This window comes from Lactuca serriola, chromosome 2, assembly GCF_051521515.1.
Source record: "Lactuca serriola cultivar US96UC23 chromosome 2, Lser_US96UC23_V15, whole genome shotgun sequence".
NCBI lineage: Eukaryota > Viridiplantae > Streptophyta > Magnoliopsida > Asterales > Asteraceae > Lactuca > Lactuca serriola.
Window position 1 is genome coordinate 173593829 of NC_136409.1, and position 24231 is coordinate 173618059.

Here is a 24231-nt window from a genome sequence, read left to right on the forward strand (position 1 = left end):
TTAGAAAACTTTTTAGGAAACTGGTTAGTAGGCATCACCATGCAGTCTATACATACAATCACATAAGTTTTTTGTCTTTCGATTCTATTATAGTGTATAGATTTCATTTTCGTTTGTTTCTGTTTTGAAAATTTTGTTTTCATAAGATAATAAAAATGAAAATAGTTGATAAAATGGGATGCCGGCATGAAGAAATATAAAGAATTTTGCGTAGCTCCCAAATTAAACAACACGATTCCGGGGCATGTTTCATGGATTCATTTGGATTAACTTATGATTTCAATCAAACACCGAAAAAACTGAAACCATTAATACATTCAATTAAATTAAATTTTAATTAATAAATATAATAAAATAAAAAATGGACCAGATGTTATAAATAAAAACATATATATAATGCAAATAAGAAGAAGAGCGTTCCAGTTTTCATGCGACTTCACTCATACGTTTACGTACTTTTTATCTCTCTCTTCTCTTCTCTGTTCTAGTCAAATCCCTCTCACTCCACGGCGACGACTTCTTCATTTCCCCTCAGATGCGCCAAAACTCATCTCCGATCAAATTCATGGCGGCTACCACCATAACAGACCCACTAGTCAAACGGAAAACCAAAGTCTGTTTCTCCATTGCCGCCTATTCCAAAGACCTCATCGCCAATCTCCACCACCATTCCAACGTTCCCATCGACCAAGGTCTCACCCAACAAGAGCTCTCCGCCATTGAAGCCTCATTCAATTTCGCATTCCCGCCTGACCTTCGTTCCATTCTCCGGGAAGGCCTTCCAGTAGGCCAAGGATTTCCCAACTGGCGATCGTCTTCCTCCCAACAACTCGATCTCTTGATTAATCTCCCAATCTTGGGAGTTCTTAAGGAGGTCCACCGCCGAAAATTCTGGGATAACCGATGGGGTAATCGGCCGGAGAAAGATGATGATGCTGTTCAATTGGCTAAACAGTTCTTGAAATATGTCCCGGTTCTTGTTCCGGTTTACCGGAACTGTTATATCCCGACGATCCCCTGTGTGGCAGGGAATCCAATCTTTTACGTGAACGGTTTGGATGTTAGGTTGTGGAGTTACGACGTCGTTGGGTTCTTTCAGCAGACTGAGTTCAAAGGAGGGGTGCTGAGGCCGAGGAGCTTGGGTCATTTTTTAAGTGTGCCGTTATGGGCGGCTACGGAGTCTAGAACGATAGAATTTTGGACGGAGTTAACTGATCTCCGTCGTGTTACTCCGGTGAATGGTGGCGAAACGGAAAAGAGGTGGTGGGGAGGGAATGAGTTGCGGCGGTTTTTGGAGGATGTTCGGTTGAAGTTAAGAAACGGAGGGTGGAAAGAGGAGGATGTAGATGAAATGATGATGGTGATGGAAATGAACGGCGGAGATGAGAAATCATCATCTTCATCTTCATCGCCGGCGCCGTCACCGTCGTCGTGGTCATCATCGTCTGATGATGAGAGCGGCCCCGGCGGTGTAAATTACGTTAGGATGTTGTCGGGGATGTTATTACGTGCGGGGTGGAGCAGGGGTGATGTGATGGAGTCGCTTGGTTGTTTGACTATAGAGGAAGATCGAACGGTTGAGATTGAAAACGAGTGTGGTGGTGGGGATTCTTTGTTTGACTTTGAGTACAACAATTACAATTGTGTTAGAGAGGGTCAAAGCCGGTGTTGAAAAGGCATTACTCATACTATTGCATTTGCTGACAATTTCATTCTATTTAGATGTAGAAGTATACTTGTAATAAGTGCATTAACAGTAGTACCACACCATCATCAATTTTTGTTCATTTCTATAAGAGACACTCCTCAGTATTCAACAACATTTGTGTTTGTTGCTTTCATCTAAATGATCATATCTTTATAGTCTCTTCCTACAGAAGTTTGTAAGGTGAATAATTTTTCAAAATGATAGAATGTTCAATGTTGTTGAAAACTAGTAAAAAGGTATTAGTGAAGATAAAAGCATCTCAAAATGTGAACATTACTTATCGTGTTTTGGTATGACCACTCACCTACAACTTTACAAAAATGACATCATTGACAAAAAGGGAATGAGTTAAAACGAAACCTTCACCTACAAATGTAACACTCCATCTTTTATACATTTTCAATAAATACAAAAAAGACATTATTTGCAATAAAGTCTTTATGCTTTATACAAAATTGATCATTTTAAAAGTTATTTTTGGACTATAAGTCGACTATGGTGGTTACAAGTCAAAACATCAACAACAACAGAAAAGCAATCACAAGTTACAACTATTATTTACATGTTAAAAAAAACTATCAAATGCTTTCTATTGTTTTTGACAAATTACATTTTAGCCACTATCGACACACAGTTTTTTGTAATGACAAAAAAGGACCAAATTTAAGTTTACTGTTTTTGACAAACTACAGGGACCAAACCTGCATTTTCCTCTTCTTTGCCTTTATGATTAATCATTTTTTTTTTCGCACGCCCCCTGCACGTGCCTTACTTATTCTCTAATCCTTAATGGGCCTAGTGGCTTCGGTAACCCACCATTTATGAAGAGAAGAACTCCACGATTCCCATCGGAAAATTAGTCTGTGTCTGTCCGAGAAAAAAATCATAGAGAGAGAGATGGCGACGGCGATTGTGAGATCTACTCTTCGAACGGCACTTCGAGGTGGCGCTCGCGTGAATCCGGCATCTACGAGATCATTTTCTGCTGGTGCATCGGTTGAAGAAGAAGCTCGTAAGATTGTTATTCCTCTTTATGATGCAATAACACTTTCTAGTTTCTAAGCTTTTAACTTTTTAATCTTCTTCCATTATTTAAGATTTAGTTTTTGTTATTCCTTGTTTGTCCTGTCCAATCGCATAGTATTCCGATCTGAAGGATTTCATCTTGTCCGATTTAGGGTTTTATTTGTCACAATTGTGCATTTTAGGGTTTGAATTTCAGATTAGTCGAAATTTATTTGAATTTCTGTTATCTGATTATCGAAAATGGCGACAAACTATGCTATGTTGACTTATGGATTTGCTTGTGTATTTACAGGTGAGGCGGCGAAATGGGAGAAAATTACATATGCAGGAATCGCTGCTTGCTCGATTCTTGCATTTGTCAACCTATCCAAGGGTCATCCTCATTTCGAAGAACCACCTGTAAGCTCAAATTTTGGTTATTTCATTAGCTTTACATATGTTTAAATAGTTATCCATTGCTCTATGAAACTTGCATCCTTGTAATAGCATGACATTGGTGTTCATCTTTATTAAGATTTGATGTTGTATTATGTGTGTAGGCATATCCATACATGCACATCCGTAACAAGGAGTTTCCATGGGGTAAGTTTTGATGCATGTGAAGTGAAAGTTCATTGGCTTTGGTAATTTGGTTGATGTTTACTAATTTTTATTGTTGTATAATTTGCAGGTCCTGATGGGCTCTTTGAAGTCAAGGAACACCATTGATGCCCAAATTGAGGTTGTGAAGGGCATTCAGATTTCAGAATAACAATCTTGATGTTTCTGTTTGATTGGGTTTATTGTTTTTATCATTCAGACTGGATTCTCATAGAGGTTGGTACTTGTAACTTGTATTTGCCTCATTTCAATGGATTGTTTCTTTTTCTATACTTTGCTTCTCAGAGATTTCTTTTATGGCAAATAAGAGTTCATGAAATGGAACTTTGGCTTTGTAAAAATATTAAGACTCAAGGTTTGAAGATGTTGAACAAAATTTTCATAACTATGTGTTTTAGATATTGGTTTGTAACCACATGTTTTTTGCAAAACATGTACAAGTTTATAATTTAGAAAGCTAAATGAATGGATAGTATGAAAATACATAATCAAATTAACCGAGTCATTGGAAAAAGCTAAAAGTTGCATAAAAGACATATTTATGAAAATTGGATATTTTATGAATTCACTTATTAGAGATGTTAACCGACCTCTTGATCAAATGTCATCGCCGTGTATTTTGATAGTGATGGGTTTATAAAATTGTTTTATCATATTTTAATTTTAATAAGCGGTATATTTTGTGAACTTTAGAGCATGGAAAATACTTTGATTTACGAATAATCATGTAAAATGATCTCACTTGTTTATTAATATTTTAATTGTTTTTTTATTCAAATAGTAAAATGAGTATGTTGAATGGTTATTATGATTAATAAAGGGCATGTTTAGTATTGGGGAAATTTTAAAAATCTCATTAAGATTCTTGAAACACATTATTATAAGCTAGATGTGACATGTCAAATATATTCTTAATGATATAAGATAAATAAGATGCTGAGTGTCTTTTTTTTTTTTTTCTTCTGAAAATTGAAGTTTAATTGAACTCATCTTAAACTTTTCATATTGCATCCAAATTCCAAAGTTTCTTGTCTTGTTTTTTCGAAGACAATCCATTTTCTTGTGATAGCTGAGATCATTAATTAATGAGCTCGAGAATGTTGTTTTTACAAATCAGTTCATCTAAATTCCTTAAAGGGTTAAGGGTTCAAGCGCAGTAGCGAACAAAAATGCAGTTTCGGAGTAACATTTAGAGTGTCTGTGTTTTAGCTAACTAAAAAATTTACAAAATTCTCTTTCAATTAATAAATATTAGTTGATTCTCTTTAAAACAATAAAATATCATAATCCAAACAATATTAATTTATAGAGGTTTCACTTTATATGGTTTTTATTTTGGCAATATTGAAGCAAACATATATATATATATATATATATATATATATATATATATATATATATATATATATATATATATATATATATATATATATATATATATTCAAAAAACTAGGAGGATATTTAATTTTTCAAAATTTAATAACTACATATTGCTGTTCCACGTTGTATCATGAAAACCTTGTCAAACACAGAATCATTATATCTTTGAGATAGGGATAGATCCATATTCAATAATTGGCCAACGATAGGGCTCCAAATCATCCATATTTCTATAAGAACTTAAAGAATAGAAAATTGAAAATACTTAATTAAAAAAAAAAAAAGTAAAAAACTCACTCTACTCTGCAGCTGTGTTTTCAGTGCTTCTGCTTCCTCCTATTCCACTCTCTGGTAATGTTCCCAAGTCTGTAAGAGCTTCTTTCTCTTCTTCTAGAACACCACCTTCCTCATTTTTCACTTCAGACTCTTCATTATTCTCATTCTCATTCTCATTTGATTCCTGTTCCTTTTGGTTCTCATCTTCCCCATTCGAATTCATTGAATCTTCTGAGTTTCTATTCACTGATACTGCATTCTTGAGGTCAACAGAAGGCATCAAATTCGAATCTTGACTTGTGTTCATATGTTGTATAGTTTCCTCCTTTGACACTTTCTGTGATGAAAGATCCACACTGGGTCCCACTTCACTTGACACATTCTCAACTTTCATGCTTGAATTCATCTTTTTCTCATCTTCCTTCTCAAGAACAATAACTTTGTTTTGTTCATTGTTTGCCTTTTCGTCCACTTTTTCTTTGATTTCTTCACCGCCATCACTATGTTTTCCTTCTTCTTTGTTCAACTCAGTCTTCTTAATCTTTATCAGCTCATGTTCTGTTTCTGCAGTCTCCTCTTCATTCTCACGATCTTCCTCATGCTTCATGTCTTCATGTTCTTCACTCTCATGATCATGAACAAGATCTTCAGGTTCAGTTTCATTGCCGATTTCATCCACTTGATGTTCTTCGGGTTCCTTTTTGTCTTGAAGAACAGTTGGTTGCTTCACTTTTGGTTTAAGATCTTTTCTACCCAATCTCATCATGTCCTTGTTAACAACATTGTGTAGCTTGTTTGTGATATGTGATGGGACTGATGGTGTCTTGTCGTCTGAATGGTGGACCTGGTAAAGCAGCCATACACTCACACCAAGCAATAATGAGATCTGGAGAACGTGTTTCACTTTTAGCCCTTTGTTACGTCCGTTTCTACGTGGTGACTGCCTGAACATGATTCAATCAATCTCCAAACAGAACCACTTTGAGTTGATGACTTCAATTTGTTGTAAATCTGAAAGAAAAACCATACGAAATTATTGTATAATCATATATCTAAATGAATTTGATAATCAGGTTTGCGTAGCAGTAAACCAATCGTCAATCGGATGAAATAGATCTATGTTAATGAACAGATTTGAAGTCTATATAACATTTATCGAACGGAAATCCACTTTTTCTAAAATAGATTTACAGCCTTGAATGAATGAATTGATGCTTCGTTTTGATTTTTTTTCTTAAAATTTCTCATCTCCATCGAAGACCATGAGACCTAATCCTTCCATTGCGATTTAACCAAAATTCAATTAACTGCGTAAACCGTATTCCATCAATTAACAGCAAAACAAATAGATCAGACCGACTGAAGCTGAAATTGGATAACACTAACGCGATTAAACAGGGGTAAAAATGTGAGAAATTAGAAGATCCAAATAGCAGAAATGAAAGAAGGAATGAGAGATTACCAGTAATTCATGGAACGCAGGCGAATGGAGATACAGAATCGGTACCTTTGCCTATCTTCAAATCATAAAACCTACAAGACTTCGCGAATGCGAATTCTGAAAAGGCCTGACGCCTTGTTCACTACATTCAAATCAATATTGAGAACGAAATTGCGTTTTGGAACAAGTAAATTTCACAATCTTCAACAAATTTGCCATCTGAACTGACAATGAGAGCTATACCCGATGACACTGACGCACACTCTCGCTCCCTAAAATTGGATCCGATTTTCGGTGGTTTGTTTGTGTTTATACTTTATATATTCCGGCGTATGATAGTAAATTACAAATTTGATCCTTATACTATTAGATGATCTGCAGGTTTAGTCCAAAATAAATTACCTTTTGCATTTTTTAGCTTCTAAATAAAAAAATTGTTTCTAATTTCATCACCTGTTCTTTGATAGATCCTTCGTCCGTGTTAAAGTATACATTCACCTCTCTTTGATTTATGGTACTAATATCTTTAGAAGATAAAGATCATTGGAGCTACATTTTTAAACTAAAGTTTTAATTTACAAATTATTGAGTTTTGGTTATTATTGTTTAGGATGCACGTATTATCAAGCATCTAAATCCATAGCAAAATCAACTTGAAAATATAAACCATATGAAGTAATGAATACTTGAATGAAATGTCTTAATAGGTCTTTATGTCCTAATAGGTAAGGTGTGAATACATCAGTTAAGTTTGTGATTCAAAATCAGATGTCAGCGTCTTTTACATTGATAAAAATATGGCTTAATTTTTTCGTGTTATTTGGTGTATTTGGAAAGCACGGTGTGATAGGCTATTCAAAAATGTGTGTGCTGCCTCGGCAAAAGTGAGTGACGATATTCTTAACCTTGTATTCAATTGGGTGAAAAATAGAGGGCGGTTTGAGAATTGTAACTGGGTAACTTGGTATTGCTTTCCTCTCAACATCGTCTAATCTTGTCTTTGTTGTTTCTTGCTCTGCTTTGTTTTTTAAGTAGTGGTTTTAGAATAAAAATTTACCGTTTCCAAAAAAAAACCTCTCGTGTTGTTCATAGGACTTGATGGAGAGTGATGTAATCCAATGATGAAAATACATCTTTTCATCCGCCCTTATTATTATTATTATTATTATTATTATTATTAAGTTTATGCACACCATTTATGTGTTAGCATGTTACTTTTTAGTAAAAAAGGGTTCTCGACACTCCACTGTGACTCCCTACTTTGCGATGATAGGTGGAGGGGGATCGTTTTTTGGACTATACGCTAGAACACCGAGGTACATCGAATACTCTCTCCTGATTAACTCTTAATTGAAACCCTCGGGACTCAAACATTGAACATCTCATATGCAGATGCAGATGTCAGTGTCTTACCCGGTAGGTCAATAGATAGTTGGTTAAATGTACTTTTTAGTATTATTTTTTTTGGAACGGCGGAATTTTATTAAAAAAACTATCAAGATGCTAGAAAAAGAACAATACAACAAATTACAAGCTAGAACAGGATTATGAAGCCACAAGGTCCGACCTATTTTAGCTTTGTTACACATATTGGAAACCAAAAAAAAAAAAAAAGAGTTTTTGACCACATCATCAAAAATGGTTGAATTCCAAGGCAACACCGTTCCAGAGATAATGGAATTTCGAAAATTCCACATACACCATAAAGCAGTCATAATCACGACATCAAAAGCTTTCCATTGACCACTTCTCCAAGCAAAAGAATTTGACCAAAACAAGATAGAATTTATGGAAAGGTGTTGAGGAAGTTGAACACTCCACCAAATGACAACTCGAGTCCAAAGCTCAATCAAATCACTACAACATGCAAACAGATGCTCAATGGACTCAACTGTAGTGGAACAGACTGGACACAAGATTGAATCCATCAAAATACCCCTATGTAAAAGGTTAGCTCGAGAGGTAAACCATTTAGTCTTGTAATATCCAACTAAAAATATTCAACTTAAGTGGAACATCCTTTATTACTATAAAGTACAAAGATAATTCAAATATTGTATTTGTAAAACCAGGAAATTGTCACACCCCCAAACCAAGGATGGCGGAAACGTCCGGGGGTGGAGGACTTCATGTGTAGTATCATAACAACAATGGCAATAGTGATGAAAGTAAACACAACCAACATATATATAATTGAAAGAGTTACATCATTGTATGAATTACATGTTTCAAAATCAATTACAATATGTTGACAAAATATGATAAGTTTGACGCCTCAACGTCCCATCCTCAAAAGCACTTTGTTACCTGTTTAGCAATTTCCTGAAAATACAAGTTGTTTGAAAAAGTGTCAACACAATGGTTGGTGAGTTCATAAGCTTTTGTATGCAATTTATGAAAACCTTGTCTTCGTATATGTATGGTTGTTCTAGAAAATTTCGATAATTTTCCTTAAAAATGTGTACTGTAGTCTTATATATACAAAGACCGTAACGTATAAGTAATCTTCCTTATTTAAAGAAAATAATATGAGTTTAATTAAACATAACGCGTATGATGTCAATGAAATTCCCGTAAATTCTTATGTTTGTTAATACTTTCTGTGAGCTATTATAACCATGTTATGACCTAGATGGCCTGAAAACGACGTTCTTCAGGCGTCGGAACTGTTATGACATTTGTCACCTTAGACCTGCCGGTCTAGCTGTTGCATGCAGCTCAGGTGTGGGTTTATCATGCCCAATATAGATCTATATACAACTATCACGCACTCCCTCCAGGAGACTCTGGTTACAATACAGGACTTATGATTAATGCGAAGGGAATGTCTCACGAAGTCATTATCGAATTTACACTTAACGTAATGAAAGTTCCCTTTTGTATAAATGTACCCTTCTGAAATATATGTATTTTGTAATGTATCATAAACTATACCTATTATAGTTTATCAAAACAAGCGTAGAAATAGTAAAGTACATAAACTATATTTAACATAGTTTAATAAAACATTTGTATGTAATGGGTGTACTTTAATTATAACACTTTGTTATTTCTATGCATTACCTAGTAAAAATCTATTTGTTAACTGGTGTATATCTAGATACTAGTACAAAAATGTCATATATTGTAACAACACATAATCACATAATGGTATATCCCTTGCTCAACATGTTACAAGGTGAAATGAAATTTATAGTGTTTTTCTGTTAATAACATTTTCTGTAACTGTTATTGGAAAATTTATAGAAAAATCATAAAATGTCTAAATCAAGTTCTGTAACTTCTGAGAGTTTATAAAATGAGTCTAGTTTGTTCATAAATTTTTCCATAATTTTTAGTGACCTCTAACTTGTGTGAACAAGTCCATAATCACATACTGGTCCGGATTGATGTTTGAAATGATAAACAGTTTTGTAAAAATCACCATAAATTGTAGAAAAATCGTATGGAGATGTTCAAGTAGTCATTTTAAAGCTAAAAACTTGAACTACATGCACCTAAAACAGTTTTGAAAACAAAAATGTTTAAGTTGTCCAAAACAGTCCGTGAATGGAGCCCAACTTTTCTGATGAAAGCTGTTAGAAAAGTTTAGTTACGTTCTTGGTGTTTTAACTTGTATTCCCCCCCCCCCCCCTAAAAACTTGAGAAAACATGAAAATGTAGGGGTATGAACTCACCTTGAGTGATTTCAGAAGGTGATTGTTGAAGAATGGAAGTGTTTAACTCAAGAACACTTGAAAGATCACTTGGAGATTCGAAGATCTAACATGAACGTGATGATGTTTGTGTAAGGAATTGATGATTGGATTAGAATGAAGTGTATAAATCACAAGAAGGATGGATTATACTTACCAAGAGTGGGAGAACACTTGATGATTAGCCTTGGGATCTCGAATTAGAGAGAAAAGTTTGAGAGAAAAATTGTGTTTGATTTTTGGTGAAATGAGAGCAAGTGAGTGAGAATGAGGAGAGAGGATGAATGTCCAGCTCTATGAACGTGGGAATAACTTGTGAGAGAGGTAAAAAGTACAAGGAAGTGACAAGGTATGGTGGGGAGGAGTGTGGGTTGGTCATGGAGTGGGTATGGGGGTTGCTTGTGTCATAATACAAGGAAAAGTCAACACTCAACCTTTGTACTTCACCCACTCTTCTTGGATAAGGTTTTATCCTTAAAACGTGATTAATCATTAATTAAGGGGTCTTATATGTTAAAATAAATTTTTGGGTGAAAATCCCGTGTTAAAACAATTAAAAACGGGCCTAAAACGCAAAACTAGTCGAAAACCGGGAGAAAATGGACTTCCCAGCGAGACCTCTCGGTCCTGGCCGAGGCTCGGTCTCCTCTGATGCTGAGCCGGAAGCAAAGGGAAGCGAAAGCAGCAAGAAGCGAAGGCTCGGTCCGAAGGCGTAAGGAGCGAAATAGACTGAAGTGAACAGTACCTTCGGGTTCGGGTGGTGTGCGAGGTTCGGTTCCAGGAGCCTTCGGGTTCGGTTCTTTGAGCGAGGTTCGGGCCCGAGAGCACACCTTCGGTTTCGGTCCTCTTGGTTTCGGTCCCTAAGAGGACTTTCGGGTCCTAAGAGGCTTCGGCCCTAATAAGAGGGTTTCGGGTCCTTAAGCCCTTTTTGCCCGTTCTTGCCCCGTTTTAAGCGGTTTTGACCCGGTTAAGGGTCGGAATGACCCGTATGACTTCAAAAAGTTACGGAAACTTTTGAGAGAGATTTGGGAGAGATTTCACATTCTTGGAGAGATTTCACATTCTTGGAGAGATTTCTCATACAAAGAGAGATTTGGGAGAGATTCTCGATAAAGAGAGATAGAGTGAAAACGATTGAGAGAGGTTTCATGTGTGACAATGGTGAGTGTTTGGCTCCGCAACGCAAGGTCCGTGAACCCCGTTAAGTTGTTTAAGGATCTTACCCACTCCCGATGAGTATGTAACATTGTTTTATCAGTTTGGGTCATTGTTTAGCACTAAGGCTTAGGAAATTTAAACACACGAACTTTTCCAAGTGATGTTTTCTCATTAAAATAGTGAGTTATACAGTAATTACATAACGTACGCTCCAATACATAAGGTTAAACGAGTCAATGGGTTTGACTTGTTGACTTTGACTTGACTCGAAATTGACGACTGTCACATAAATCGAATTCTATAGAGGGTAAAACCGGTCCATTGGCTTTGGGTTATCGGAAATGACTAGCGAATTCTTTTTGGGTACAAGGACAAAGATAATTTAAATATCATATTTATAATATTACTTATAGACACATCCTTTATTTAATTTATGTATTTATTAGTTGTTTTTTGATTTAATTGAATTTTTGTAAAGAATATATTTTTTTCATACCATTTGCATTTGATGCGTTTGGTTTTCTTGCGATGGAGCTTTTTAGTAGAGTATAACGGATCATTGCATTTTCTATTTGATAAAACCAAAAGGTATACATTTTATAAAAGCAAAACTAATACATTATATAAAATCAAAAGTTATTTTAAAAGAAAAACCACATGTTACACCTAAAAAAAAACTAGGAAACTGTATTCCGAAACCGTACTCCGGAATCCCGGAAAGCTCTCTGGAACAATGTGTTTTGGAGAATGTGGTTATATATATATATATATATATATATATATATATATATATATATATATATATATATATATATATATATATGTGTGTGTGTGTGTGTGTATGTGTGTGTGTGTGTGTTTAGGTTTTATGGAAAACAAAAAACCCTAAAAATAATAAAAATACATAAAAAATACTTAGAGATCACAAAACTTTTTTTTTTTTTTTAATTTTTTATGAAAAAATCGCATGTTTCAAAATAAATTCGCTGATTTTTTTAAATTTTTTTAAATTTGATTTTTTATTTTTTTTTCAGCGAATTTATTAAAAAACCTGCGATTTTTTTATAAAAAAATTAAAAAAAAAAGTTTTATAATCTCTAAGTATTTTTTATGCATTTTTCTGATTTTTAGGGTTTTTTAGGGCATTATATATATATATATATATATATATATATATATATATATATATATATATATATATATATATATATATGTCATTTATGTCAAAAATATCATTTATAAGGGTTAGATTACTCAATTTCCCTTTTATTATTTGTTTTTCAAGTCACTGAACTTGATACTTTGATGATTATTTAGTTAATTTGCTCTTAAAGTCATCTAATTCATATGCTTGAAGTCCATTTGATCCAACTATTGATTGGGTTACATATATAGTTAGACAATTTGAAATCTTTTTATAAAATTAAAAAATATGAAATTGTTATTAGTTTATGTAGTTATTATAATCTTTGTTGGATGTATTATATATATATATATATATATATATATATATATATATATATATATATATATATATATATATAATGCAATTAGATATCAAGTTTTATTGTAGACATAACATTATATAACGTCTATATCCATCTTATCAGCTCATTTAATGAGTAGACATTTTGGTGAGCAATGATATCGGTAAAATGTGTGTTATAGAAAGAAAACATGTAAATCATCATTTTTACCAATAATTCATGTTTTTTTCACAAACAAAAATTAGTTTGAAACTTATTCATAAATTATTATAAAATAACGAGACTTTAATGCGTCTAGGTCTGCAATGAAACCGAAAACCAAGGAAAAAAAGATTAAATCGTCATTTTTACTGATAATTCATGTTTTTTCAAATTTTTTGACAAAAATGAAGTTGTTTAGAACTTTAGATAATTATTTACTAAAATGGGCCTGTTTAGAAACTATTTACCAAAATAGTATTATTTCAAATTAAGGGGGTGTTTGGCTTAGCTTTTTAAGAACCATAAGTCATTTTTGGAAAAGTTGTAAAAAGTCAGTTTCCTGACTTTTTCAAAAAGTTGATTTTTCTTCTATCAAAAATTTAAAAGTAGGTTTTAAAATTGTTTTGCCAAACATCTTTTGGTTTCTATCTTTTTCTAAAAGATCTTTGGGCTTCTCAAAAGCTAAGCAGAACACCCCTAAATGTTAATATTATTGTTTTAGAAAAAAGAAAGTAGAATTATTCCTCCCATCGAGGAGTCTTTGGTTTGTTAAAAAAAAAATAGAAAGAAACTAGGGCTCTACTGTCGTTCCCCTTCGATCCGCCTCACCTCATCCGTCAACGGCCATCTGTTGCCTCTCTTATCGGTCGTCGGCCACCTGCGGCCTCCCTCATCGGTCGCCGACCACCTGTCACCTCTGCAATTGATCAAAATTTTGCAGTAAGTCCATTATATTAATGCATTTTTGGTGGTTTTTTCCTAACCTGCACACAATTTAGTGATTTACATTCAAAGCCTTTAAATGTTACGTGTTTGGGCATAATTTGGTGGTTAATTTATTTATTCTTAAGGTGTTACGTGTTTGAGTTTCATTCGTAATCTTGATTATGTTGCAACAAAACCTATTTGAACTTTGCATTCCCATATTAGTTAGGCTAGCTTATTTCTTCTTAAGATGTTATGTATTTGAGTTTCATTTATAATCATGATTATGTTGCAACAGGAACACAGCCTGTTTTTTTTTTTTTTCCTGATCAATTTTTGTAGATGAATTCTTGTTATCATAGCTTGTTAGAAAGAAATGCCAACCTTTGTACACAAACACGAAGTAACTGCTTCAGCTCTCATTTTTTTTCTTTTGCTGAAATCAATTTAGAACTCCTAATATATGCTTCATAATTTTTACTTAAATCATATTGGTTCTTATATTTTGTTGAAATCAGATTAGAATTCCAAATCTTAGGTTTATGCTTCCTGAATTTAGATATGTTGCTGCAATCATATTAGAACTCCAATGGTGCTTCCTGAATCCTTTATGCTACTTTTTTTTATGCTTCCTGCTTCCTGAAATCATATTGAAGTTTATATTTTTATGCTTGATAAAATCAGATATGTTTTGCTGAAATCAGATTAGAACTCCAATGGTTGTTTACTTGGTTTTCTGCGTTTTGGATCCTTAATGTTTACTTTGTTTTATGTTTATTTGTTTTTAGCTTTTCTGCTTAAAATTGCAAAACTGTATTAACTGTGGATATGTTTAAATTGATGAAATGGGTTTTCTATAATGTGTTGTAATATTAAATACTAATTCAAATATTTTATTAATTAATTCAGTAAAAAATAGTTCAAATGTTAGAAATAGTCATTTTTCTCGTTGTATACTTTTCATCCATCTTAATTCTTAGCGATTCCACGTTAATTTTTTCAGCTTTTGAGCAACGGCTCTCAACGCGCCACGTGTAATATCTTTCAACCGTCACAGCAAGCTTTGTATCCTTAGCTTCTTCCCCATTTCTGCCTTCGTATCTCGAAGAGTTCTTCCGCAGACCTACTAGCCGAATAATGGCTTCCAGATTTCTCGCAGCCGCCGTCCGCCGATCGATATCCCCCAGACTCCTGACACCCACCCGCCCTCTCTCCACCACCGCGGCGGCCGTGGCGGAACCCTACGATGAGACCGCCGGAATCTCAATGAAAGGGGTAAAGATCTCAGGAAGACCACTCTACCTAGATATGCAAGCCACTTCCCCTGTTGACCCTAGGGTACTCGATGCTATGCTCCCTTACTTCGTTTCTCAATACGGAAACCCTCACTCACGCACTCACCTCTACGGCTGGGAATCCGACGAGGCGGTGGAAGCTGCACGACTGCAAGTCGCCAATCTCATCAACGCGTCGCCAAAAGAAATCGTCTTTACATCCGGTGCCACTGAGTGTAACAACATCTCTGTAAAGGGCGTGATGCACTTCTACAAGGAAAAGAGAAAGCACGTAATCACGACTCAGACTGAGCATAAGTGTGTTCTCGATTCATGCCGTCATTTGCAGCAAGAGGGTTTTGATGTCACGTATCTCCCCGTGAAACCCGATGGTTTGATCGATCTAAACGAGCTCCGATCTTCAATTCGGAGCGATACAGGGCTTGTGTCGGTGATGGCTGTGAATAACGAGATCGGAGTTATTCAACCAATGGAAGAAATCGGTGAAATATGTAAGGAATTCAACATCCCGTTTCATACAGATGCAGCTCAGGCGTTGGGGAAGATTCCAATCGACGTCAACAAGTGGAACGTGAGCTTGATGTCGTTAAGCGGACATAAAGTCTATGGTCCGAAAGGCGTTGGAGCTTTGTATATGAGGCGGCGACCTCGAATTAGGGTTGAGCCACAGATGAACGGAGGTGGACAGGAAAGAGGGATCAGAAGCGGGACAGTTCCGACTCCATTGGTGGTCGGAATGGGAGCCGCCTGCGAGCTTGCAATGAAGGAGATGGAATACGATGAGAAGTGGGTGACAAAACTGAAAGACAGGCTTTTAAATGGAGTCAGATCAAAGCTTGATGGGGTTGTGGTGAACGGAAGTACTGAAAGTCGATATGCAGGTAACTTGAACTTATCGTTTGCATATGTTGAAGGTGAAAGCTTGTTGATGGGGTTGAAGGAGGTGGCTGTATCAAGTGGAAGTGCATGTACTAGTGCTAGTTTGGAGCCTTCTTATGTGTTGAGAGCTTTGGGTGTTGATGAAGATATGGCGCATACTTCAATTAGGTTTGGGATTGGGAGGTTTACCACTGAGGAAGAGATAGATAAAGCTGTTGAATTGACTGTTAATCAGGTTGAGAAGTTGAGGGAAATGAGTCCACTTTATGAAATGGTGAAGGAGGGGATTGACATCAAGAGTATACAATGGTCTCAACACTAACTTAGTGGAGTTGCTGGTGTTCTTACAGGGTATTATACCATGTAACCATATCTTTTCTTATGTTATTTACTAGTTACATGTTTATAGACTTTGCTTCTTCTCTTCAATTTTGCACAATGGTTGTTAAATTTTGGGTTTTTCATGACATATACATTATTTGCATTTCTGGTAGGTTTTTTTCCCCCTGTGTATGGTTGTTTTGTTTGGATCTGTTTAGGCTGATGGTGGGTTTGTTGGTGTCCCTACAGAGACAACAGAACCCTCATGGTGGCGAACTCGATAACAAAGTCATTGAAGCTGAGGCAACAAACACAATCTGCAACTAAAAGACCAAAATACTAAGAGTAAGAGACATGCCTATGATAAATAAGGGTCTTTGCATTCCAATTGTTATTTATAACCTAAACAGCTAAACTAGATGCAGGATTACTTTTTGAGTTACCTTTTTTTATGTGATTTCTGTATTTGTATTTTTTATTTTCTTATACCAAGCTACATGTTGGTGATTTTAGTGTCATCAGGACATTTTGTGTAATTGAAACTTACATGTGAGTTAAGGGGTTTCATAATTTGTACTCTAATATATGTTTGGGTATGTGTGGAGTACACATATGTATAAGATCGAATTAGAAGCTGGTTCGACAACAATTCAGGGGTCCAAGGGGCGGGGTCCATGGCTGGGGGCAGAGCCCTTGGCGGGGTCGAGGGACAGCGTCCCAAAAACTCTTCGGATTTTACAAGTGGTTACATAGTGGAAAATCGAATTCTTGAGGGGGTTATGATAAAACTGACTAAGACCTTCAGTTTTGGAAACCATTGATTTCCTCATTAATTTCGGATTCATTTGACTTGTTTCTAAAGAAACCAATGATGACCAACCCTTAAAACGAAACCCTACATCTCGTTTCTACATAAACGACTCTTCTTTTTTAGAATGATAACCCTTTAGCTCTCGTTTTTCTTCATACAAGCTTAGAATCTCCCAACAATCTAACATGTGTTTTCTATGCCTAGATTAGTAAGTGTCATTTTGGATTATCTTAAGCTGAATTTCTTATAACCCGGGTATAGGGTAGAAATATAAGTTCAGAGAGTGGTTATACGATCTAAGGGTGATCAAAGGGTAGCCAGAGATCTTCACCATAAACCCTACCCAAATTTCTAACACTACATACATAGGTTAGGAACTAGAGGGTTAATGACTCATAGCTATGGTTGTAAAATTTGGCTTCTTCCAACCCATTTGGACCTACAAATCATAAAAATTTCATTAAAACCAATCACATTTTTAGATTTAGTAATTTTATAAACAAAGTTGATCAATGTCAACATAGTCATCATTAAAGCTATAAGAACTTCCTAGAACTTGGTGTCATATTATCAAACTATGCTGTTGCTGACATCTCAGCTCCTTCACCAATTTTTTAAAAAAAATGAATGACAGAAATACCCTTTTGGTGCTGAAGAGCAGATTGAGAGGTAGCTTTCCCCATTTGAAGTGGGAAAAAGAAGAATGAAGCTTCATTTGAAATGGACACTGAAGCTTCAAAATCATCTTTCACATGTTGTGAGTTTGACCATAGAGTTCACATCTGATGACTGTGTTGGTAGGTCAAAAACATACAACCCTTTGAGTAAATACTACAAAATAAAAAATACCCAAAACTGAAATGAACTTCCAAATCTGCAATTGATAACATTTCCATCTGGTCAATATACTAGTCACGGCTCCAAATTTAAATTTGTAATGTTCTTAAGCCGGTTGTGTTTTAACATTATATATAATTATATCATAATTTCTTGCTTTTATTATTTCATATCAACCTAATATTTTTTTGGAAACGGTGAAATTTTATTAAAAACCACAGTCTATACAGAAACAAGGTCGGGCAAAGAAAAACAAAAAACAGAGTACAAACAAAAACGATTACATGATATCAAAGGGAGAGCAAACCCAAACCGTCCAATTACAAGAAAATTCTTGTAATTACCCCTATGTTTGATCCAACCAAACACCATAGCGAACACGCTATCCGCCAACAGAAAAAGAGAAGCACTCAGATTATTAAAAATGCTATCGTTTCTTGCTTTTCAAATACACTATAAGAAACCATAGAGGATGGTCAACAAAATCTTCCTTTTTTTGGAACAATTTACCCAAGTTGCAGCAAATTGCACAAGCCCCCCAACTGAATAAAATTTTTGCCACAGGATACTACGTCTTAGGGAAACTTCCACCTGAGGGCAACTTAGAAAAAAAATGATTGGAATCGTCGTTTCCACCATTTCGCCGAACTGACAGAGATGTTCGAGACAAAAATACCCCTTTGAACGAGAGTCATAGCCGAAGGAAGCCTATCAATACAAGCCCTACAAACAAAGACAATAATTTTCAGCGGGATCAGCTTTTACCAAACAGTCGGATTAGGCATAAGAACAGTAAACTTAGAATCGGTTATGACACGCAAATCATGAACGGAAAAATTTCATTAGGAGATAGCTTTGATTTCCAAATATCCGACTCGTTACTCAAAACCATCTCTTCTGTGGAGCCACTTAAACCTCTCAATTCCTCGATTTCAATATAGCTACTAGGAATTCTATTCCAAGCCCCGACAAATCTATTATTCAAGATTCTCTCCTCAATATAACATGATTTTTTCTTATCAAGGACAAAAAGAGCTAGGAATCGTGTAGCCAATGAACCACAACCTGTCCAATCGTCTAACAAAAACAAAGCAGTATTACCGAAACCAACATGTATTTGAAAAACTGAAGAAACGTTGATTCCTACCTCCTCCACCACATGGGCCACCTTGACGACAATAAACCAGATTCCAAGAGTTGATTTTTTGGCAAGACCGTCAATGGGTTTTCTCTTGTTGTGAATGCCACAGGTGACTTGCTTCCATAAAAAGACCGAGTCACATTTAAACCGCCAAAGTCATTTGTATAACAAAGCCCAATTCAATGACTCAAGTGAGCCCACCCTGAAACCACCTTGATCCTTAGGCCCAAAAACCCCTTCTAGGCCACCCAATTAGTTTTATTTTTTCTTTCATTCGCTCCCCAAAGAAAACGTGTGTGAATCTTCTCAAGATGCTCAATAACAAACTTAGGAGCCATGAACAGCGAAAAGAAAAATAAAGGTAAAGATCCAATGACTGATTTGACAAGAGTTAAACGGTCACCTAAAGAAACATGTTTAGCTTTCCACGCCGAAAGTTTGGATTGAACCTTTTCAATAATGGGCAGACAATTCTGTTTAAGATTCATCTTAGCTCCAACCGGGACCCCAAGGTACTTGAAAGGGAAGGAAGCCGCTTCACACTCGATGATCCTAGCACAACTTGACACCTCATTGCTAGAAACCCCAAGATCAAACACCTTCGATTTATGAAAATTCACTTTTAAACCGGAGGCTGCATGAAAACATTTAATACGGGCCAAGTTTGCAAAATTTGAGCTCGTCCAATCCCCAACGAAAAGCGCATCATCATCGGTATAAAACAAATGCAAAATAGAGGAGCCATCATTAGGAATTTTAACACCATGTAAAAAATCGATATGACAAGTCATAGATTCAGCATTTTCTACCCTGGAACTGAGCGCTCTGAAGTCTTAAATGGAATAAATGGCTGCCAAAACTGTTTCGTTTGGTGGTTGCCTCTAACCTCTATCTTCTAGCTTGTGTCCTTCTGTAAAATGTCGGAAGAAATCACTGTTCATATTTCCCTTTAATGTCAAATTGCAATATCGGTTTGGGCCGAGTTTTGCTTGCCATGGTGCTTTGGATTATTTGACAAAGCAATTAAACGTAACGTTTAAAACTAAACCTGACTTTTAAACTATTTAAATCATATAAAATGCTATTTTTGACTAATAAACTAATGCAAAAGGCTATTTCCTGCAAAAATAGTTTTTTGTAATTTTGTTTGTTTTATGCAATGCTAGAACACTAGTGACTACCATGTATGTAATTTTTACTATTATAAAAGGACCATTTATGTAATTCTCAAAAAATATAATAACATATGAACGACTACTGAAATTACTAAAGCATGTAAAAAACTGTAGTTTGATGTGTCATTATGAACAGTGCATAATATTTACTAAATGTAATATTGTGTTATTTGAAATAGCAAAATAAAAAATAACAGAAAATACATATGTTTTTTTTCTAACTTTTCTATAATGGAAAATTAAAACTCAAATAATTTATTGTCAAACAAGTTACTAAAAGTGAAAACTCCATTTTTTTTAATCTTTTTCCAAGAAAACCGATTATAATTTTCTACAGCCAAATATACGTAAAACTTCTTAAAATCTTTCAAATTGCCATCTAATCGCTAACTATTCCAACTATAATATGCATGCTAATGATTTTCAATATTTTGCGCTTGTTTTCTTGCGAAAAAAGTAACGACCCTTTCTGGATGTAGAGAACAATAAGGTTGATGGCTAACTAAATATTTATGTGGTTAAAGTTTGACTTCATCATTCAACGTCTGTTTTTATTAGATTTCTAAAATCCACTATTGTATTATGTAAAAGCTAGTTTCAGACAAAAACCTTATATGTGAAAATTCATGTTTATCATATTGGAAAGTTGATCCATGCACAACATTTTTTTTCTGTATATAACAATTTTCACTTCAAAAAGCTGTATCGTATAATTATATCAAGCCTAAAAGTTTCTAATGACATTTGCATACAAAAAACATTCATTATTAGAATATTATATATATAATTTTTACAAAGTCCTTTAAATGGGTAGTAAAGTTAATATAATACTAATACCACGAAAATTAATTTGGTGTAATTAAACAATACGATGCATTAGTAGAAAAAAAAAAGTTTAAAGCTCGTGAAGGAGAAAAAGCAAACATTTTTCTAGGTAGGGGCCAAACATTGAATTGACAGGTAATGGTAACTATTTTTTAAGTATTAATTACATTTTGAATTACCCACTTATAAAATATCTATCTTGAAACGAACCAGACATTTACTAGTTGGAAAATACGTTTTTCTAATAAATCAACAAAATCAGACATTTTAGTTAACAAGCATGGCATCTAATGGATTTAACTTGTGGGATTCAAATTCAAGAAAAATTTTACATGCTATGAAAACGTATGATATTAGAAGGAAAAAAAAAGTTAAAGACGGATATGGTAAACTAAACGTATTGATCAGGTAGTAGTTGAGAAGTCAAATCCATTATAAAAACAAATGTGATATTAGTCAAATCCATCATATTAAACTCGAGAGGTGTTTGATTGTTAATTGTGGGATTCATTATATTATGGTGTGGAGGTTGTACGTAAATCGGTTGTCCTTGAGAATCGATTTGGTTTTTTTTTGGAAACGGCAACTTTTATAAAAAGAACTCACGACTAGCAAGAAACTAGTGAAGAAACAAACCAACAGAAAAGAACATTGTTCAAACTAAAACAAATACAAAAGAACAACAAATGACAATTAAAGACATCCCCAAAATGGATATGTTGAAAGAATCGATTTGGTTAATAGAAGTTTGGGTATTCATTCTTCTTTATGACTTGACTCGCTTATGGAAAATATGAAACATTAGAGTGCATTTCGTTGTGGAAAATGTTTAGTTGATAGTTTTTCATGAAAATTTTCAAATGAAAAAGAAAATTTTCAAAACGTGTTTGGTTGATTCAGTTTTCAAAAAAATTCTAAAAAAATGAATTATTTATTTGTTTTCCAAATTATATGTAAATTAAAAAAATGATTTTTATAGTTTTTCAAAATTTTATGGATTTCTAAAATAGAAAATGAAAACTCCATTGGTTTCAGCCAAACACATTTTCTAAAATTTTCATTAAAAATTAAAAATGAAAACTTAATTCTATTTTCTGAAAATGTCTTCTTAAAAAATGAAAACAATTGCAGCATCCAAGTGAATCTTAGGTAGAAAAGAAACAATTAACTAAGGGTATTCACGACAAGACTCAAGGGTAATGTTCGGTCGAGTAAATTGTAGATAAAGTAACCGTCCAATGAGGCGTCTGTAAGCTCCGGGGCAAAAAGTGGCGTATTGTTGGACATATCAAGTTTCCCATTTTTTTCCATTGGGAATGAACTGGTTCTACAACCCTTCAGTCCACTATCAGCAAGTATGTCAAGGGTGTACTTTCTTTGACTCAGAACCATGACATCCATGGTTCGAGTTGCTTTAATGCCCATAAAATATTTTAGAGGCCCAAATCCTTTATGCTAAATTGGCTATCCGAAAAGGTTTTGATTTTTGCAATGTCATTATCATTGTTTCCAATAAGGATAATGTCGTTAACATATATAAGAGCTGCAACTATACACTATCTTTCTTATAGGTAAAATGAGAATGTGTCGCAATTAGGAAATTCTATGTGTTTGTAAACATTAACAAGGATAACATTTGTAACTAAAACATGAAAGCATGCATGATGTTTATTCAATGACAACAAAATTTCATCAAACACTCTATACAAACACTTCAAATAGTCAACAAAGGATTGGAAACCCTAAAAATTCCGGTTTAAGTCCAATATGGACTAGGATTTTCTTATTGGGCCTAATTGGGCCTAAAATAGAATAAACTGGAAACACTCTATACAAACACTTCATAAGATTTGACATTTTGGGCCATATTGGGCCTAAAATGGAATAAACTACTCCAATAAGCCTTATTGGGCCATAACTAGCCTAATTAACCTTATTGGGCCATAACTAACCTACTTAGCTTTAATGGGCCATAAAACTCACTCTCTCATGCTAGTTGGGCCGTGAACTATCTAAAGGAGCCCAATGGGCCGAAAACCTTCTCCATGAACCTCAAAGTTTCGAACATAGGCTAGAAGTGGGCCAAAATTAATCCATACCTTCTTCCACTAGGCTCATTTCGGCCCAAGTAAAAAAAGGGAAGAATAAAAAGAATTAAAAGGAAATTAGGAGAATTAAGGAGGGTTAGCCACCTCCTTATTACATGGTGGATTTCCATGCATGTCATTTCACTCCTTCTCTCCTCTCTTCTTCTTCTTCTCGGCCGAGGATCACAACCACTCCACCATCTTCAAAATTTCTCTTTAAACTCTCTCAAGAACACCTTTTTCCTTCCTCCAAATTTTCGAGAATCATAAGAGCTTCAAGAAGGTTTTCATCCAAAAATCACTTCAAGTTACATACTTGTGGTAAGATCTTGCAAACATACTTTCTTTCTACACTTAATCACTCTTCTTACCACCTTAAATTCTTGATCATACTCCCTAGAACTTTTCAAATTCGAAGGTCTCTTCAAGGAGCTTGCTAGGGCCGAAAAACCATACAAACCTCCTTCATCTTTGCTTCAAAACCGAAACAACAAACCCAAGGTGAGTTCATACCCCTTGTTTTTGTTTTTTACATGTTTTTGGGGGAGAATACAAGTATTATGTTTTGATCTATGTGTGTATGCTTGTTATATGTGATTTCTTTGGGTTATGTTGAGAGAACATGATATTATTTGCTAAATCTTGTAATCTATGGCTAAAGTGTGAAGGATACATAAACAAATAACATAATAAACAACTTATTTCAAAGATCTAAGGGTCTTTAGGCTCAAGAAGTGAAAACAAAGTCAAAATCCTTATAAGTGTCATTTTTGCAAAAATAACAAAGATTTGGATAAAATATAATATTTTCGGTTCTATAAGGATAAAATGGTATTATTCACATAAAAATCTAACTTTTATGAAAATAACACTTTTCAAGGGGTCAAAAACATAAATTATAGCTTATTGGGTTTATATTTGGGCCTCACGGGTCTTGGGCCCAAAATTGCAAAAAATGAAGAGTTTTGGGGGCTAAAGTTGTAAATTTATCAAAATATGAGTTTAAAATGTAAATAAACTATTTCAGGGGCTGAAAATGACTTTGATGCAAAAATTGGACTTAAAATGCAAAGCTTTTGATTTTGGGGTCAAAATTGTAAAACTTACGGAATTTGAGCCAAAAATGTAAACTTTTTACAAATAAAGGCTGGAAATGACAAATAAAATAGTTTTGGGCTGAAAT

The 24231-nt window shown here is 34.6% G+C and overlaps 4 protein-coding genes across 5 annotated transcripts; 3 read left to right on the forward strand and 1 right to left on the reverse strand.

Annotated features, from left to right (window-relative positions):
* Window positions 1-423: 423 nt before the first annotated feature.
* LOC145087449 (uncharacterized) lies at window positions 424-1905 on the forward strand. Its single transcript, XM_079025396.1, has one exon. It carries the CDS (start codon window positions 536-538, stop codon window positions 1670-1672), a length of 1137 nt encoding a protein of 378 aa, XP_078881522.1. The 5' UTR covers window positions 424-535; the 3' UTR covers window positions 1673-1905.
* Window positions 1906-2524: 619 nt separating this feature from the next.
* Window positions 2525-3604, forward strand: LOC145087450 (cytochrome c oxidase subunit 6a, mitochondrial-like). Its single transcript, XM_079025397.1, has 4 exons — window positions 2525-2720; window positions 3027-3133; window positions 3274-3316; window positions 3405-3604. Exons 1-4 carry the CDS (start codon window positions 2606-2608, stop codon window positions 3440-3442), a joined length of 303 nt encoding a protein of 100 aa, XP_078881523.1. The 5' UTR covers window positions 2525-2605; the 3' UTR covers window positions 3443-3604.
* Window positions 3605-4871: 1267 nt separating this feature from the next.
* Window positions 4872-6714, reverse strand: LOC145087451 (uncharacterized). Its single transcript, XM_079025398.1, has 2 exons — window positions 6453-6714; window positions 4872-6001 (listed from the first exon to the last, which is right to left on the reverse strand). Exon 2 carries the CDS (start codon window positions 5940-5942, stop codon window positions 5013-5015), a length of 930 nt encoding a protein of 309 aa, XP_078881524.1. The 5' UTR covers window positions 5943-6001; window positions 6453-6714; the 3' UTR covers window positions 4872-5012.
* Window positions 6715-13535: 6821 nt separating this feature from the next.
* NFS1 (nitrogen fixation S (NIFS)-like 1) lies at window positions 13536-16754 on the forward strand. Of its 2 annotated transcripts, none has more exons than XM_079025401.1 (3): window positions 13536-13692; window positions 14681-16202; window positions 16346-16754. In XM_079025401.1, exon 2 carries the CDS (start codon window positions 14815-14817, stop codon window positions 16171-16173), a length of 1359 nt encoding a protein of 452 aa, XP_078881527.1. In that variant the 5' UTR covers window positions 13536-13692; window positions 14681-14814; the 3' UTR covers window positions 16174-16202; window positions 16346-16754. The 2 variants fall into 2 exon arrangements, with proteins under 2 accessions (XP_078881527.1, XP_078881526.1); XM_079025400.1 differs by having other exon boundaries at window positions 16422-16754.
* Window positions 16755-24231: the final 7477 nt, after the last annotated feature.